We start from the raw sequence: 19246 nt of genomic DNA on the forward strand, positions 1-19246 counted from the left end.
ACCTTATGTGCAGTTGAAAATGGTCTTCTAGCATTTTGGGACTTTGGACCTTGCCTTCTTTGTCTGTTCACATGAATCTGCAAACACAATCAAAGGATGTCACTGGTTGCTAGTCCTATTATAAACTTATATTCATGAGAGGAAGAAATGTATGATTGTAAAGGCACAGATCTAGCTGGCAAATGGGAAGTCAAAGAGTATTATTGTATTGCATGGAGAGCATTGTCCTTCTTTAATTATATCCAGTTTGCACCTCAGTCTTTAGCTGGGACGTCTTTATGAATCAGGATCCAGAATTCACATTAGTCGTTCTACAGACTCAGATGCAGAGCCAGTTCCAGCACTGATTACTTAGATAGATGATTACCAACATCTAGATCTGCCCAAAACTTCCTATTAACTGGGGAACGCTGAGTTTGTAGGAGATATTTATTGCCAGTAGCATGACAGCTTCCTGAGACACATCCGGACTAAACCCCGCCCGTGCTGATCAATTCAATGTAAAAGTGATTTCCTGCCTAAAGTCACCTTCTCAAGGCAACTGCTGCCCTGGCTTTCGGACCTAGTACTGACCAGCCTTTCAGCCCCTCTGCTGGAGGCAGCCGTCTCCCTGTGCTCCCACCCCTTCCGCTCTAACGAAGAGGAACCACTTTCAAGCCCAGGCATATCTGTTAGCAACCTCACACAGATGGGCTCTCTCCTGCTGCATGAGCAACGGGGACATTTTCAGCAGCCACATCTTCAGCTCCAAGACCTGTACTCTGGCCACTAGTCACGCATTGTTTCATCACAACTAACGGTCAGGAATTCAGATCTACAAAGCATCAACATCGTATTAATAACAAGACACTGGAGGGGAGACAAAGACTGCTTGAGAACCTTTACCAGGATAACTTGGAGCGTGACTTTTAGTGGGCAGGACAACATTACAATAGTCCTGTAGATCCCCAGCTGTGGGCATCCCATGCTTACAGTGAGATGTTGGGGATTGCCCATTTCTGGTACATTTCTTATACATTATTATACTTGGGAACTACTCTCATTATGTGCGACTCCTTCCCTCAGAAGCTTTAGAGTAATTCTCTGCTGAGCTTCCTTCCACCTTTGCATTTAGGGAATCAAAGCATCCAGCACTCCTAGAGACAGCCACAGAATAAAAGAAAAAACACACACTAAAGAAAAAAAAAAAAAAAAGGATCATTTATGTTTTTGCCTTGAGAAGCATCCTAAAGTGGCCATAATGAGTAAAACTTGGGGAAATATCCTCATGCAAAACCAAAAATTCAGAATATTGCTGGAGAAGGTACTTGCTCAGCTCTGAGGAAATTCAGAGTTCAGAGGCTCACGGCACCGGGACTTCTAGCACAAGAATGAGAGAGGAGCAGGAGGTAAAACGGTGACCTGCGGCTGCAGCTCCCCGGCCACAGGGAGATCAAAGCAGTGACATCAGGTTGACAGACACAGTTATAATGTCAACGTAAGTATTGGCACCCGACAAATCACCAACCGAGCACACTTTTCCAGCCCGCTCTGGTAAATGCCATTACAGGAATCTAGCTCCTCAACTCCTTTTTTAATATGACAGCTCCAAGGGATCTGCTTCAGGGCTTCCCATGTCTGCACCCAGGCAGGGCTTGGAATCTAGTCTACACTCACGCCAAGGAATCAGAGGGTGGGAATATCAATACTGCTGGGAAACCTTTCCAATAACAAGGGGAATCCAATTTTACTTATTCCAGGCAAAGGTGAACAGGGCAAAGGCTAAAAGAGCCATGTAAACCAACCACAGTGTAAGTTAGATGTGAACCAAAACACTTTGGGGGGGTTGTAGCAGAATGGCAATGTAAATTATAAATTATAACTTACATGGTAACTATTAAGTTATGTGCCACTTTCCCCTAACGGCTAAAGGATATTACCAGCTGATCTATTAATTAGCTCCAAAAAGCTTTAAGCAGACACTGTTCTGTCTGCCCTACACAGACACCTCTCAGCATTAGCTAGCATAACACATGCTGGCTACGATCCGTGCAGGGGGAGAGGGGTCAGGCGGGTCTCTGCCGGAGCTCCAGCCAGGCAGCAGAGAGGTGCGACAGCCCTGCCCTGGAGCAGACAGTCCTGCCCAGAACTGTAAAGCTTCTGGGATCACTTCAGCTGGTTTATGTGTAATGTCTGCCCTAGCCAAAATGACTAACTGAAAACAGGGAAAGAATGAAGGGGACTATTGAAGAATAGGAATTATATAAAGAGGCACGAGGTAGTGCTTATAAAATATAAATCCCCTATAGTTTCTCTCTCGTGCACACACACCCCCACACCATTCACTGTTAACTTCTTTACCCATTCAGACTCAAATGGAAAGACTACCTGGGCTCAGACTTGACGCTGGATGGAGCACAGGTGTGGAGTCTGAGTCCAGATAATCTTTCTAGGACAGAGGCACCCAGCATGGCAGAGGTGTACCAGTACCGACTAGCACAAAAACCTGTTTGTGCTGTTCAGTTCGGTGTCACAGGTGTTTTGTGAACAGACTTCTGAGTCGCAACGAAGCACATTCTGTGCCCCCGCCACAGCCTTCATCTTAGGCTTTCTCTTCATCACAATAAGGAAGTAAAGTCTGGTGACATGATGCTGGCCCTGATTGCAAGAAAGGTCCAATAAGAAGGGAAATAATTGCAGTTGTAGAGCGAGTAATGACTCCCTTTTTAATGAAGCGTATTATCACACCTCATTTAACTCCAGTCATTAGCCAAGGGCATGTCTGAACACACTGTAGCTGGGTCTGGGTAAGCTTTTGGGTAGACGATCACATGCAAACAGCCGATAGCATGGACTTCTGTGTTATGGCCAAGAGATGGCAGCCCATAACTTACACTCTGGAACCTCTCATTCTAGAAAATTAATGCAACAAGAAGCAAAACCCCAGACTCGCAGGGCTGAAAGGGACCTCAGCAGGTCCCCTGCTCAGGACAGGAGCATCCATATCGAAACCTCATCGTTCAAGTGTCTAACTTGGTCTGAAAAAATTCTGAGCATGGAGAGGCCCTAACATCTCGAGATAGCGTCTTCCAGTACTTAATTGCCCTCATAGTGATTAAGTTCTTCCCAAGATCCAATTTCAATTTCCCTTGTTGCATTTTAGAGAATCACTGGGAATGAACAGTGCAAAAGAAAGGAAATAAGTTGGTGTTAGGGAAAATAGTCTCTCTCTAGGATACAAGTGACTAACACTGGGCTGATTTAGCGTTCACTTCAACCAGTGTCAGTCCATGGTGTAAAACTGGTGCAATTCAGATGCCCAGTGACATCAGAAATGGCTGCAGTCTTGCCATTCAGAAACTAGTTCTTATTCCAGAACAATGAGATGCGAACTGATGTGCTCCCAACTGACTGGGTTTTTTTCCTGCTGTCCTAAGCAGTTTGTGCAGGCTGGTATTTTGTGCCTGTGCTCCCTTGGCCAGCACTGCACAGCTCAGATGCTTCAAGGCAATCTCACTGGCTCTGCTCACCTGGCTGTTTGTGCTTTGAATCCAGGGTAAAATTAAACCAAGGCAGAACTAGGTGCAGTGAAAGGGAAGGCAGCTATTTAAACAAAAAACCCAACATCTCCCACAAGGAGATACAGCAGGAAATAAGACCATTTGGAGACCCCACACTTTTTCCTAAAACCTTATGACCTCTATCCCAGGGAAGGTCTTAGAAAAGTTTATTAAAGAGGCCATCCTTAATGGACTGGCCGATGCCAACATCCTGAGGGGTAGCCAGCATGGGTTTGTTGTGGCTAGGTCTTGCTTGACCAATTTCATTTCCTTTGACGACCAGGTGACCTATCACCTGCGCAAGGGAGAGGAGATTGATGTCATATATCTTGACTTCAAAAAGCCTTCGATCTGGTCTCCCATGATCACCTCTTGGCAAAACTAGCCAATTGTGGCCTTGGGTCCACCATGATCTGCTGGCTGGGGAATTGGCTCCATGGTCCAACCCAGAGGTCAATCTTCATAGTGCCCTGTGACCAGTGGGGTCCCCCAAGGCTCTGTCCTTGGACCCATACTGTTCAACATCTTCATTAATGATGTGGACATTGGAGTCAGAAGTGGACCGGCCATGTTTGCCAACAGCACCAAACTTTGGTACAAAGCATCCACACCCAAGGACAGGAGGGCGATCCAGGCTGACCTGAACAGGCTCAGCAAATGGGCAGATGAGAACCTGATGGTGTTTAACACTGAAAAATGCAAGGCTCTCCACCTTGGGAGGAAAAACCTGCAGCATCCCTATAGGCTCGGCAGTGCTACGCTGGCTAGCACTGTGGAAGAAAGAGACTTGAGGGTCATCATTGACCACAGGATGAACATGAGCCTTCAATGCAATTCTGCAGCTAATAAAGCAACAAAAATGCTGGCTTGCATCCATAGATGCTTCTCAAGCAAATCCTGGGACATCATTCTCCCCTTGTACTAGGCCTTAGCGAGGCCGCAGCTGGAGTACTGTGTCCAGTTTTGGGCTCCACAATTCAAAAAGGATGTGGAGAAGCTTGAGAGAGTCCAGACGAGAGCCATGCGCATGATCTCAGGTCAGGAAAACAGACCTTATGATGACAGCCTGAGAGCTATGGGGCTCTTCACCCTGGAAAAGCACAGGCTCAGGGGTGATCTGATGGCCACCTATAAGTTTATAAGGGGTGTTCACCAGGATCTGGGGGAACATTTGTTCATCAGAGCGCCCCAAGAGATGACGAGGTTGAACAGTTATAAACTACTGCAAGATCATTTTGGGCTGGACATAAGGAAGAATTTCTTTACTGTCCCAGCCCCCAAGGTCTGGTATAGCCTGCCATCAGAGGTGGTTCAAGCACCTACATTGAACACCTTCAAGAGAAAATTGGATGCTTGTCTTGTTGGGATCCTATGACGCCAGCTGACTTCCTGCCCTTCAGCAGGGGACCAGACTCGATGATCTTCCGAGGTCCCTTCCAGCCCTAATATCTATGTAATCTATGAAACCCATCCAGCTCTCAGTGACCCTGCTATCAGCACTGAGAGGTTCCAGTCTAGCTCCACTGGCACAAATCTGGGGTTTCTAAGAGCAGAAACTGGCCCTTTGCCTTGACTAAAAAACCTGTTTCTGGTGGCAAAGTGACCACACACAGACATCCATGCCCCTTGTCACACCACAAATACCCAAAACCTGTGGCTGCAACAATGGCAATGCCTCCCCAGGTTCCCACATTTGCAGAGCTCTTCTTTGGGGATTCCCAAGCAGGGGAATCTCCTGGGGTATATTGCTCTGCTCAGCCCCAACCCACGGTACATCTCTGCCAACAAGCAGACCTGAGATTTCCCTGCTTGCAGAGGCACAAACAGAGAGTCCAATTGGGGGCACATCTCTGCAAACAGAGAAAGCCCAGGTATTCCCACTCACATAGGTGCACCCAGGTGTTCAGACTCAGGGCACATCTCTGCTAGCAGGAAACCCTATTTCCCTGGGCACACCGCTGCACTGCTAGGGCTCCCTGGTTTGCAGAAGCATGCCCCACATTTCATCCCATAGGATCCAATCACTGCCACTACCGGCTCTTGACACTGCAGGATGGTGAGAATCTGTTCCACTCGCTCACAAGCAAGTCAGCTGTGCCAGGACACATCCCAACATCTGTTTACTAGAGAGCACGCATAGGGGCATTATGGCATGGGAGGCTATGCAGAGTGGGGAAGTTCCTATCCTCTGAATGCAGCATTGAAGATGTGAGTTTTGGGAAAAGATTTAAATCAAGACAAGTGGAAAGCTCATGAAACTGAGAATGTAGCAAGTCACTCTGTGTCAGGAGACTCCGTGGAAAAGCCATCAAGATGGAAGTAGAAAGGGGAAAATAAAGTCAAGATACTTCAACTGGAGAGAGAAAAGGATTTAAAGCATGCCATCACTTAAACAATATTCAGTATAACACACCGGGGTGAGGTTTTCCCATTTTTTTCCCTGTGAACACATACTAAGAGGTTGGAAGTGAGATCATACCCAATGAGGTCAATGCCTCAGTGAGGTCACTTTCGGAGTGAAGGCCATTGGCTCCATGCTTCCAGATGTGGAGCAGAATATCCACAGGATCCGCAGTGCTTTCAAGATCATTGTTTGCTTTTATCATCATTGTTGTAGATAATTATTTTAGATGCCTAAATATGGACTTTGGGGTTTAACCCCAGGCTGCAAAATTTAGAAACCATTACCCCATGCCCAGGAAAAGACCAAGAATTGTCAGGAGATTCACAGTTATGGATCCAAAAAAGCATCCTCTATTAAACAGGGCTTCTAAACTAATCCTTGAGGGAGACAAAAGTGCTTCTTAGGTCAAAGACGTGTGCTCCTGCTGCCCCCAACAGAGAAGTCACAGTATTGATGGCATCACAGGGAGGTTTCCAGTGCAGTTGTGAGATTAGGCACATTGATTTAAACTGGTATCCAGGCACTGGGGATGACCTGGGACCACTAATCCCAGGCAAATCTGACATCTACCTATCTTCAACACGTTGATGGTTGGCAAATGTCATTTCAACATAAAATGCAGCGCAAAGACCACATGCTCCTATGGGCTTGACCGGCATCTACTACAACAGGGCCCTGATCCTCACTGCACCAACACAGCATGACTACAAAGAAGCAAGCAGTAATAATAGCATCAAAACCCATTTTAGTGCAAAGGGAGGCAGTGAGGGGAGTGTGGCTGGCTCTGCCTGGTTGCACTTCTCCTCTGATACGCCGGCCATCTGGCCCCTGCATGTTTAGATCAGAGGGGCGATCTCGTATCTAACCTCAACTTGCATACTTCACGCTCAAGTGACATCCCCTGTGCTGCTTAGAGCTGGTTTAAAACCTCCTGCATCTCTCATTGCAGCCTGCTGATCAGCTTTGGGCCTGTCACAGGTACCAAGATGATCTCGCAGGCTCCACTCCCCTGGCTGTTACTGCTCTGCATCCACGGTAAGGAGCACACCAAGAGGGAATTGCACTAATTGTCAGGAAAGCTCTGTTTCAGAAAGAAGCTAAAGGCCTAGAGCCTCTGCCTGCCAAACCCTCAGGCTGCCTGTGCCTCCACTGGAGAGACAGACCTCCTTTCAGGTTTTTGGGTCTGATGCCAGGCCCATAGAGCTGGGTGGGAGTTTAGAAATTCCCTGAACAGTCACACAGCCACCTATGTTACAAGAGCCAGGTGAATGTACCCAGAACGCTTTTTATGAAGACAAATATCACTTGGTTTAACAAAGTGCATAGAAAAATGCAACAGCATAAATACCCTCTGATTTTACCTTCAGGTTCAAGTGGAGACCGTGCGATGACTAAGACTCCAGAAGCCTTGGCCGTGTCTCCTGGTGACAGTCACCATCAAATGCAAATGTAGCTCCAATCTTACTTACTCAGGCAGAGAATACTTATCCTGGTCCTGGCAGAAACCTGGACAAGCTCCTACACAACTCATCTATGATGGTGTCACCCGGAAACCCGGAGTCCCAGCCTGGTTCAGTGGCACTGGGACTGGCACCGATTTCACTCTCACTGTCAGCAGCATTGAAGCCACAGATGCTGGAGATTATTACTGTCAGTATTATTACAACTTCCCTCTCACAGTGCTACAACCCACAGTACAAAAACTTCCCTGTTCTCTTCAGACCAGTGTTGCAGGCGTTTCCTTAACAGTCACCTTCACGGTACATCTGCTACACAGAGGGGCACATTTGCTTCCTTGATCAAAACTGTACAACATCAGCCTCTAAATATGACCCTTAGCAGATACCTCATCCACTCTCTCTTTCAGCAACAGAGAAGAAAACGGTTGGTGCAGTCAGCGACAGCACTGTGATTATGAGGACCAGACCGAAGTTCATCCTTTTAAGTTCACTCCCCGTTTTTACCAGGCAAATGACCCTTAGCCTTCTCTTTGATACGCTCAATAAATTGAGCTTTCCCTGTATGGCATGCTCTCCAACCTAGTAACCATATTCATGCCTCCACCTCAAGCCCTCCGTAATTTTGTGACCGCCTTCCCTAATTGTGGACATCAAAACTGCATGTGCAGTTTTCCAGTAGCCATCACTCCAGCATCAAACACAGGGGTCATCTCACTACCTTACTCCAGCTCAAGCTGCCCCCTTTATACAGTCAAAGAGTATAGTAGCCCTATAAGCCAGAGTCAAAACCAGAGTTTACTGTTAGGTCTTTAACCACCAGGCCTGCAGAAGGATACCCTTACATACTGCTGGGCTTCTGCCTGAGCAGTGGTATTGCTTGTGTGTTCAATCAATTCGGATTTGAGACTGGAATGGGATCGCTGATTGTTTAATTCCCTTCATGCCACCCCTTAGTCAAAATTAAGTGCAACACACCCAGCTGAGGCTTTCCATTTTGCTCCTGGCAACATATACTAGGAGGTTGCAAGTTCATGTATGGCACTGCCTCAATGAGATCTCTTTCTGTGCAAGGACCATCTGCTCCACATCTGGAAGCACGCAGCTAAATTTCCACAGGATGCTCCATGCTTTCAAAATCAGGGTAATTATTTTTAGATGCCTAAATATGGACCTTGGGGTCTAACCCCAGGCTGGAAAGCTCAGAACCATTACCGGATGCTCAGGAAAAGAGCAAGAATTGTCAGGAGAGTCACGCCTGTGTAGATGCTGACAGAGCTGGCTGGGGCACAAGATTGCTTCAGTGCAGGGACTGCCTGCTAGCTAGCCCCACACTGGAGCACCCTCATGCCCCAGCCAGCCCCTCCATAGCACACTGAGATGGATAGAAGCAGCCCTGGACCAGCAAGCTGACCCCCGCCCCCCAGCCCACTGCCAGCCACAGTTGCTCTGACTCAGCCCAAAGTGCTGCAGTCCTCGGCACATGTGTAAACACAGTGCCCAGGAGCAATTAACTCCAGCTCAATATGCACCAGAGTGCATTGCTTTGCATTAATTGCACATGTCGATTCACTCAGAAGGGTACATTTTTCCTTGATGAAATGACCTTACTCCTTCAGTTTCCTAATGTGACTCTTGCCAGCTGCCTCATCCATTGTGAGGATCAGCACCAATCTCTGTATGCAGTGGTAGCATTGTGATGCTGGGGAACAGACCAGATAAACCCAAATAAACCCTTTTATGCCAGTTAAACCTCCTTTAGCCGTTCTTCTGAAGAATTAAATAAATTGAGCTCTATAAGTCTTTCCGCATATGCCTCTTTTTCCAACCCTGTGATTATGTTCATGGCTCTTCCCTGAGCTCTACCCAATTCTGCAACCTCTTTCTTGAATTCTGGACACCAGGTCTGTATGTGAAGGATTCAGGTAGCAATCATATCACATATCCCTACCCCACTCAGTAGCCACAGTTATACAGCCAAGGGGTATATTAGCCCTGAAAGCCAAAGGGTCAAAACTGGAACTTACAATTAGCTATTTATTTGCCTGGTCTCATCCGTTACCCATCACGATTATCCTCAGGCTCTTTAAGTGCCTGCCTCATTTCATACTGTACCCTGCATTCTTGTCTTGCTCGTGCTAAGCCTCCCACAGGAGCCAGACTACTCTTTATCAGATGTCCCATCCTAGTTATTAGTTACCATTCCCCCATGGGTCATCTGAAGACTTTGGGGTAATGACTTGATATTTTCATTCATGGCAGATTTTGTGGTGTTTTTTTTTTTTTTTTTACAAGGACCACTCAAGTCCAGTAAGGACAGTACTGGCATCCAAGCAATAACAGAAAGGAAGACACTTACACACTCACTTTCACCTGAGACACACATCAAAATGAGGAAGATTACAAAAAAAATCAGACAGCTTAACATTTATTTGCATCTTTCTGAATGTATTTTGGGATCAGTTTGCATAGTTCACACCAACTGACATCTTCCACTTCTGCAACAACAAGCATCGAGCTGCTCAGATGCATCAAGAAGACCTCATCATCTGCTCATATGTGCCAAAAGGATCTCTTACCTGTTCAGCTGCTCTGCCTTTTAGTGCTCTGGATCCAGGCTAAGGAACAAACCAAGATAGCACTGGCTTGATTTAAAGTCAAATCATGTCCTAGGATTACATTTTAAAATATAAATTAATATAATATCATTACAAACAGTTCACAGAGTATGACACTAACTTCCCTGCATGCTTCCGATATTTCAAAAGCAGTTAGGTTCTGATCTAGCAAAAGACTGATTTAGTACACTGACCTCATGATCAAAACACTGTTAGCCCCAGTGACTTCACTAGGAATAATTGCAGCCTTGCCATTCAGAAACCAGTCCTTCTATATCTGAGATTATTAAGACGAGAGGTTTAGTGCACTCATAACTGACTTTTCTTTTCCTGCTGCACTTAGTTATAGGTTGCATTTTATTCCTCATACTTCATTGATCACCAAGGGACAGCTCAGATGCAGCAGGTCAAATCTCATAGGCGTAGCTCATCTGGCTGTTAACACTCGAGTCCAAGGTAAAACTTAAATGAGAACTAAACACATTAAAAGGGATTTCTACTATTTAAAAACTCCTCCACTGAGCTATAGCAAGAATCAAAACCACTTGGGGAACTCAGCACCTCTCACTAAAGTCCAACCTGCTCCAAGTCGTACTGCTGTAAGTGTAGAGCAGAAGCACCCAAACGTTTTGCCCTGTGGGCCAGATGGGCAGTGCCAGCTCCATCCACACGCCAGATCCAGCTAGCAGACCCAGTCTGACCCATGGTCCAGGCATGGCACAGGAGGCAATCCGATGCAGGGAGTGGGTGCAGCCATGGCCTGATCCAGCTACTTAGCAGTGCAGGCCCCAATCCCATTGCATACCAATGGCCCAGACATGATCCATCCTCATGGCAGCAACCTGGGCCGGATCCAACCACATAGGGCTTAGAAATTTACTGGAGGGAAACGATGGCAGTACTAGCTGCCACCACTCTCTACTGCCAAATTTCTCAACCTGTGGGGAGCCCCAAGGGCTAGATTTGGCCTGTGGGCCAGGGGTTGAATGCCCTTGGTGCAGAGAGTTTCCCTTAGTCATACTGGCACATATCTAGAGTTCCTGAGGGCAGAAACCAGCCTAACTAAAAAAGGGTATTTTCTTTGAATGACTGAAAATAAACACAGGAAGTCTCCACTCAGTTGAAAGAAAAAGCTCGTGCCACATGTTGTTGCAAGGAGAAAACTGGTGCAAGACTGACACTAGCCAGCACCCAACATGAACCATGAACTGAAGCCATTTATTCCCAGTCACCTTTGACAAGTGCCATTTGAGCCCAAAGCAAGGAGGATGCCTGGGGTTGAACTTGCCTCCTTCACTGGGCTCCTCCCCTCTTGTGCACACACATGCCGATGAGAAATGAATTGCCATCTCTAACCCAGATTTGCATGTTTTACATTCAAGTAGCATTTCTCTGCTGCTCTCAGCCATTATGAATTGCTCGTGTCATTTGCTTTGAGTGTGTTGACCACACTGAGCCAGTCAAGATGATTTCCCCAGCTCTGCTCCTCTGGCTGCTAGTGCTCTGGATCCAGGGTAAGTAGTAAAATGAAAAGGAACTGACTTTGGCGTCTTATATATAATCCACTTGCTGTAACACCTACGGGGCTACACAAGAACTAGGGCCAGCTGTCTTCTGGGCATTGAGAAATCACTATGGGGGAGGATCCCCATTGGATATGGGGCAAAGCAATGGCAGTCAGGAACAGGGTGGAAAGTAGGGCTGTGTGAAATAGATTGATAGATGCTAGGGTCGGAAGGGACCTCAATAGATCGAGTCCGACCCCCTGCATGGCAGGAAAAAGTGCTGGGTCTAGATGACCCCAGCTAGATGCCTATCTAAACTCCTCTTGAAGACCCCCAGGGTAGGGGAGAGCACTACCCACCTTGGGAGCCCATTCCAGACCTTGGCCACTTGAACTGTGAAGAAGTTCTTCCTAATGTCCAATCTAAATCTGCTCTCTGCTACCTTGTGGCCATTGTTTCTTGTAACCCCCGGGGGCGCCTTGGTGAATAAAGCCTCACCAATTCCCTTCTGTGCCCCCGTGATGAACTTATAGGCAGCCACAAGGTCGCCTCTCAACCTTCTCTTGCGGAGGCTGAAAAGATCCAGTTTCTCTAGTCTCGCCTCATAGGACTTGGTCTGCAATCCCTTAACCACACGAGTGGCCCTTCTCTGGACCCTCTCCAGGTTATCCGCATCTTTCTTGAAGTGTGGTGCCCAGATTTGCATGCAGTACTCCAACTGCGGTCTGACCAGCGCTCAATAGAGGGGAAGTATCACCTCCTTGGATCTGTTCATCATGCATCTGCTGATGCATGATAAAGTGCCATTAGCTTTTCTGATGGCTTTGTCACACTGCCAACTCATGTTCATCTTGGAGTCCGCTAGGACTCCAAAATCCCTTTCCACTTCCGTGCCACCCAGCAGGTCATTCCCTAGGCTGTAGGTGTGCTGGACATTTTTCCTCCCTAGGTGCAGCACTTTGCATTTCTCCTTGTTGAACTGCATTCTGTTGTTTTCTGCCCACTTGTCCAACCTGTCCAGGTCTGCTTGTAGTTGTTTCCTGCCCTCCAGCGTGTCCACTTCTCCCCGCAGTTTTGTGTCATCCGCAAACTTGGACAGAGTACATTTCACTCCCTCGTCCAAGTCACCGATGAAGACATTGAAGAGTATCGGTCCAAAGACCAAGCCCTGCGGGACCCCACTGCCCACACCCTTCCAGGTCGAGACCAACCCATCCACCATGACTCTCTGGGTGCGTGCGACCCTCCAGCCAATTCGCCACCTGCTGGACTGTGTAGTCATCCAAGTCACAGCCTCTTAACTTGTTCACCAGTATGGGGTGGGAATACTGTATCGAAGGCCTTCCTGAAGTCTAAGTATACGATGTCAACCCCTACTCCTGTGTCCAGGTATTTTGTAACCTGGTCATAAAAAGAGACTAGATTGGTCAGGCATGATCTACCTGCTACGAACCCCTGCTGGTTTCCCCTCAGCATAATTTTTCCTGCCGGGCTCTCGCAAATGTGAGCCTAGATAATTTTTGCAAAGACTTTGCCAAGGATGGAGGTGAGACTGACTGGCCTATAGTTGCCTGGGTCCTCCTTCCTCCCCTTCTTGAAAATGGGGACCACATTGGCCCTTTTCCAGTCCTTTAGGACCTGGCCCATGCACCATGAGTGTTCAAATATTCCCACTCTCTGCAATGACGTCAGCCAGTGCCTTCAGTACCCTCGGATGGAGCTCATCCGGGCCTGCTGACTTAGACGCATCCAGTTCCTCCAAGTGCCTCTGCACCATCTCAAGGTCTATGCTTGGTAGCCCAATTTCAATGGGCGTCTCATTTCCAAGCTGTTTCGATGCATTTCGAGGTTGAAACAATGAAGTTGAAACAAAACAAAAAACTGCGAAACAGCTTTGAAATGAAACAAGAGCACTCAAAACGTTTCAAGTTTTGAAGCTGGGCTTGCTGCAGGGAACTAAAGAGAGGGAGGGGGAACAGAGGGGAAGGACTTTTCTGCGATTGACCTCTAGCTCCCCGTTGGATTCCTCAGCTCTCTGATCATTCCCCCAGCTTTTCCCGGGAGGCGCGGACCCCTGATCTGCACACCGAGAAGAACTGGGGAAGCGATCAGAGAGCTGGGGAAATCGAACAAGGGGCTGGGGGAAAGATCAGGTCCCTGAACATTCCCCCCAATTCCCAGTTGGATTCCCCAGCTCCATGATCTTTCCCCCAGCTCTCCAATTGCTTCTCCCCGCTCTTGCTGGGTGGTGTGAACCCCCAGATGATGCGAGATGACAGCAGGCTGCTGCTGCCAGCTGGGACCAGTGCTGGGTGCAGCCCATGCCGAGTGCTGGAAAGACTAGCGCTGGTGCTGGCCCCATCAGCAGCGGCAGCATGCGGTTATCCTGCACACAGATCCAGGGACCCGTGCCCCCTGGGAGGGCTGTGGGGCTGTGCCAGACTCCTTTCAGGGGGCGTGGACCCCTGGATCTGCACACAGGATGACACCAGGCTGCCATTGTTGGCTGAAAACGGCCCTGAGTGCAGACTGTGCCGAGTGCTGGAAAGCATGGTGCTGGCACTGGCCCCAGCCAGCAGTAGCAGCATACTGTCATCCCGCGCACAGGTCTGGGGGCCCAAACCCCACAGGAGGAGTCTGGCACAGCCCTGCAGCCCTCCCGGGGGGTACAGGCCCCTGGATCTGCACACGGGATGGCAGCAGGCTGGGGCCAGTGCCGGCACTGGGTTCTGCCTGGTGCTTGGTGCAGGCTGCGCCAGGCAGACTCAGGTGCTGGCACTGGACCCAGCCAACAGCGGCAGAATGCTGTCATCCCACATACACATCCAGGGACAGCTATACATGAAAATGTAAGAAATGTTGTCAGGGGCAATCACTAGCTTCTGAGGAAATTAGTTTTATTTCACCCATCAAAATAAAAATGAATGACTGTAAGAAAGGTTTGAGTGATAGAGAAAAGGGTTTAGGGATGAGAAAGCATGGTAATGTACAGTACTAGTACCATGCAGTAGGCTGCAACAACTGCCTATGGGTGTGTAACAGGTATCCGTTCTGGAGCTAAACTGTGACCTGCACACCTGTTCCTGAGGCAACTGCCCGCCTTCTCGCCTGTCATGCCTTACTGTTAATTAATTAGTTGATGTTAATTAGCAGGAGGCTGCCATTGTACTGCTCCATTGCCAGGGGGCGCTATCTGTGGCTCCTGTCCTCCCCAATACCGCAGCCCAAGCCTCGCTGATGGAATAGCTGTTATGTCTTGGCCTTTTCTCAATCAGGCCCCTCTGTGGGCCTTCTCAAGTGTCTCCCCCTCCTCTGGGGCTCGCCACCCCCACTCTGGGGCTTCTCAACAGTGCCCCCCTCTCTGGGGCCAGGGTCTATGTACCCCATACAGTGCACCACTACTGGTGCTGGGGTCCCCACACTACTGTGGGTCCCCTATGAGGCCTCCTCCAACCCCTAACAGCCTCACCCAAACCACCAGTTCAAACAACAACAAAACACAAGCCTCTGGGCTGTAACATAAACTGAAGCCACCTGGCTAAAACAACATTGCTCCAGCATCTTGGAGCTGCTCCCCTTTTCTGCTAATGGTACCTCCGGTCAGGCTTCTCCTCACATCATTGCTCCCAGAGCTCCTGCCTCTCTGACTGCTGGCAGGGAACTGCCTCTGGCCTCAGCTCCTGGGCTTTATAAGGGCCAAGCCCTGCCCCCTCTGGTCAGCTGACCTTCCCTGGTTGCCCTGGCAACCTACAGCTGTGCTCCTTAGTCACTGCTAGGGCTCCTTCCCTAGCAGCTTTCCCCTCTTCAGGAGCAGGGCACCTCAGTGCTCTGTGACAGGGTGTCAGTGGTATATTTAAGCAAGCCTGGTATGGTTACAGGCAGACAAGGTTCCTTGGGTGAATTTAATATCTTTTATTAGACCAACCCAAATGGCTGGAGAATAGTTATTAAGCAAGCTTTCGGGTTCAAAAACCCTTCGTCAGGCTAAAGAAGCTGCAGCAGTGGGTGTGTGCTCTTCCTGGATGGAATGCCATTTGGGTTGGTCTAATAAAAGATATCAAATTCACCCAAGGAACCTTGTCTGCCTATATCCTTAGACCAACACGGCTACAACCTAAACCCCTGGTATGGTTACATACATACTGACTACACATCACATTATTAATTATATCACATTCATGAATTCAGCTGCCAGAGGGGACATTGTGCTGGCTCAGACTCCAGAGTCCATGTTGGCATTTCTGGGGGACACTGCCACCATCCCCTGCAAAGCCCACTCCAGCCTTGTAGGATTTAAAAAGCACAACTAACTTAACCTAGCACCAGCAGAAACCTGGGAAAGTGCTTAAGCCCCTTGTCTATTTTCTGGGTTCCTCCCTTGAATCCAGAGTCCCAGATTGACTCTGTGGCGGCGGGTCTGAAACCCATTTCACTCTCACAATCAGCAACACTGAAGCTGAAGGTGCTGGAGATTATTACTGTCAGCAGCACCTCGCTGTCCCTCTCACAGTGCTAGACCAGCACAAAAACCTCCTGAGCGGTTCTGGTCACAATAGTAAATATTTCCTAAAGCATCCTCTTTTTCAACACAGTGACTACCTTTATTGAAGGGCACCACACACTGCACTCATGATGCATTTTCCTGAAAACATTTTCTTCCTTATGAAAGTATCTAATTCACCTACATTTTCTCCTGGCTAAAATGACTTCATTCCCTCCGGTTCTGACATGATTTTCCAGCAGCTTCATGAACTCCGCTTGTCACCATCCAAAGAAAAAGTGTTTAATGGCAGCATTGTCATGTTAAGGGACAGACCCCATGGCCTCAGGGCTAAGGAAACCAGGGAGGGGAGGACTCTAGAGACAGCCAATTTTAACTCAGGAGGGAAGGAACAACTCACTGCACTTTATGGAGACCCACTGTGACAGATCCAGGGCCTGTCACCGTGTCCTTTTCTGCTAGAGGGCCGTCAGCAGCCCTGCAAGGCATAAGGGGAAAGCTAGGCTACATAACACTTTAAGGGTCAGAAAAAAGGTGGTTTTCATGATTCTTCCATAAGTTACTTGATTTAGATGATAAAGGAACTGGAAGCCTGAGCGTAGGATTTCTATAAATCTTGATTTTAAGGTTATTGGGTATGATCTCCAGCCTAACACAGGAATCCACAGCCCAATGAAGCTCGCTGCAAAGAGAGAAATTTTCTCTGACCAGCAACAGGCCAGGACTGCATATGAGGACCTGGGCTTGAACGAGATGAGATAAGCAGGAATCACAGGACAGCAATGATAACCCACATGGTGGGGGCACCTCCATGGCAGAGGAGTGGGAAAAGGCCTTCTTTCTTCATGGTGCCTGTATTTTTACATTTGAGGAGTGGGACTGGTTCTGTCAAGCTGAACTTTAAGATGGAAAGTTGCGACTGAAGTGAACTAAAGATCTCTATATGGATGCTGGGTGTGTTGTACCTACTAGCCAAAGCCAGACTGCCTACATCCCTGCCTAACTCCTGGTACTCTGACTCACTAGTAACTGTGACCCTTGGATCTTGGGCTTCCCAGCCTTGTGTTCTTACCCCTTAATCCTAACCCCACCCCCATACCTGGGTTGTGCCTAAGACAAGACATGAGTAGGCCCTTGTCCTAGTCAATGCATGCAAGGGCAATGCATGAACTGGCTTTGTAAGGAATCCTCCTAGGGATTCTCAAACCCGATGGTGCCTCAGCTCAACCCTGAACATGCAAACTAAATATCAGCATGGATTTCCAGTGCACTTCTGTCAATGCAATAAGCCACACTGACTTTCCATTCACCACCTTGACTTGTGTCTTTAAACAAAGTCATATGCTTTGCATAGTTAGTCACATCATTTGATTTGAATCTGCAACAGTATGATCAAAGTGTCACTCATTTGGTGTTAAGCACAAGCTAGAGGACCATGACATATGATCCTCTGAAGTCAGTGCTCATTGACCTTGAGTCTTGCCCTTGACACAGCCACCAGCTGTTTCTGCACTGCCCAGTGCTGATCAGTTAATCGGGGATTGGAGCACATTTATAGTGACTGAAATCACGGAGAGAGATTGCTCTGCCACAAGTGTAAAGAGAATTTGCTTCCAGTTGATCAAATTCCACCAGGCCAAGATCCGCAGTTCCCATCCTATGTCTATGGCACCAATTAAACTGTGGATTAAAGTGCAAGATGTTGTCTCCTGGAAGTAAGTGGGGTTAAACAAATATGAGAGAGAAGAATTGAACTCACTCAGTGTTATTTGCATCCTGTAGAGGAGAACCGCAAATACAGAAATCATCTTTCTGTTGTTTCACTTGCGCAATGATTTTTTTTTAATTGTCGTGTGAGTGGCATAAAGTTTCAGACGGTCCCATTCAAAGGGCTAGTGCTGCCATCTGTTGACCACTGTCTGAAAGCTCATCTTTATTAGCCAAAGTGCCCTACTATCGTCTTAAGAATCATTTTGGAAATGCAGTTTCTAGTCCAGAGAATCCCAGCTCTTCAGGGGTTGTTTATATCAGGAGTAAAGCTAAAATGCCGAGATCCTGAAATTTTACATAAGACAATTAAAAAGGTGGACATGGAAACAGGTATACAGGTGGTAGCCATGTGCTCTACAGGCAAATGTAAAAGTAAAAAGTTCCAGTTACTTTTGGACATGGAAACACCCTCATCAACATGAAACTCAGTTCCAAGTCCAAGTAAAACCTAATGGCAAAGAGAAGAAAGTTGCAGCGAGGGAGAACATGTATGTACATGCATGCACACACACACGGGCACATGAGAAAAATTTGAAAAGCAAAGAATTAATTTTTTAGTGATACTTTTGCCAAGCTCTGCATGTAGAACCACTAATTTGTGAAATGAGTATTTTGAAAGGGGAGACTAGCATCAAAATCTTTTTAATCTGTTCTAGCTATAAGCATAGGCTTAACATTAAGGGCAAAAGAGCATGCTATCCTCACAGGAGAAACGCTAGGAAGTATTGTACAAGAGCCGTTTGGCTAAACAACAAGCTTTCCAATGACTTCAGACTTAAAATTCAATCTTATAAAATATGAAAGTTTGGCCATGTTAAGGGTGGGTGCAGTACATGGGGAGGAAAATCAAGAGGGTCAAGGAACAAGGTGAGTTACAGATAGCAAGAAACACAGGGCAAAAAAAAACAAAGCACTCTATACATATATTACAAGAAGGCAAGAAAAGCTTAGGCCTCCTACTAAGGAAAATAAAGCAAAAAGATAGATAAAGCAGAAAAGGCTGAATCATTCAATGCCTGTTTTTAGTTGAAAGCAGTAGGTATTGAGGATGGAAGGAGAAAGACCTAGCCAACATGATGCTCTTCTCTGAAAAGGCAGCAGGTTTTGTGGGTAGGGGGAGAGCAGTGGATATAATATACCATCTCTCAACTTTAAAAAGTTTTCAACTCTCTCTTATGACATTTTCACCATTCCCCTGTTGCCAGATTTCCAGACCTGTAGGGACCCCCATGTGGCAGAAAGCCACCAAAGTCTCTGCTTTGTGACAATTTGATATAGCTGGGCCCAGCAGAGGCACATCCTTACCCTATCTCTCTGGGTAACCTGAGCTGGATACATTCCTGAGGGAGAGGGGAAACCTGCTCCCTCTGTCTACATGACTGCCATCACATACCTGGGTGAGGGGCTTCCTTCCTGGTGGGTAGAGTCTGCCCGGCAACTAGTGATGTATTT

The 19246-nt window shown here is 47.5% G+C and overlaps 1 protein-coding gene across 1 annotated transcript in view; it reads left to right on the top strand.

Annotated features, from left to right (window-relative positions):
• Positions 1 to 7330: 7330 nt before the first annotated feature.
• Positions 7331 to 19246, top strand: part of LOC102577082 (immunoglobulin kappa light chain) — a 39979-nt gene continuing 28063 nt past the window's right edge. Inside the window, 2 exon segments of the mRNA XM_059721450.1 lie at positions 7331 to 7374; positions 7376 to 7597. Coding sequence (XP_059577433.1) covers positions 7331 to 7374; positions 7376 to 7597 — 266 coding nt within the window.

This window comes from Alligator mississippiensis, chromosome 2 (genome assembly GCF_030867095.1).
Source record: "Alligator mississippiensis isolate rAllMis1 chromosome 2, rAllMis1, whole genome shotgun sequence".
NCBI classification, from domain to species: domain Eukaryota; kingdom Metazoa; phylum Chordata; order Crocodylia; family Alligatoridae; genus Alligator; species Alligator mississippiensis.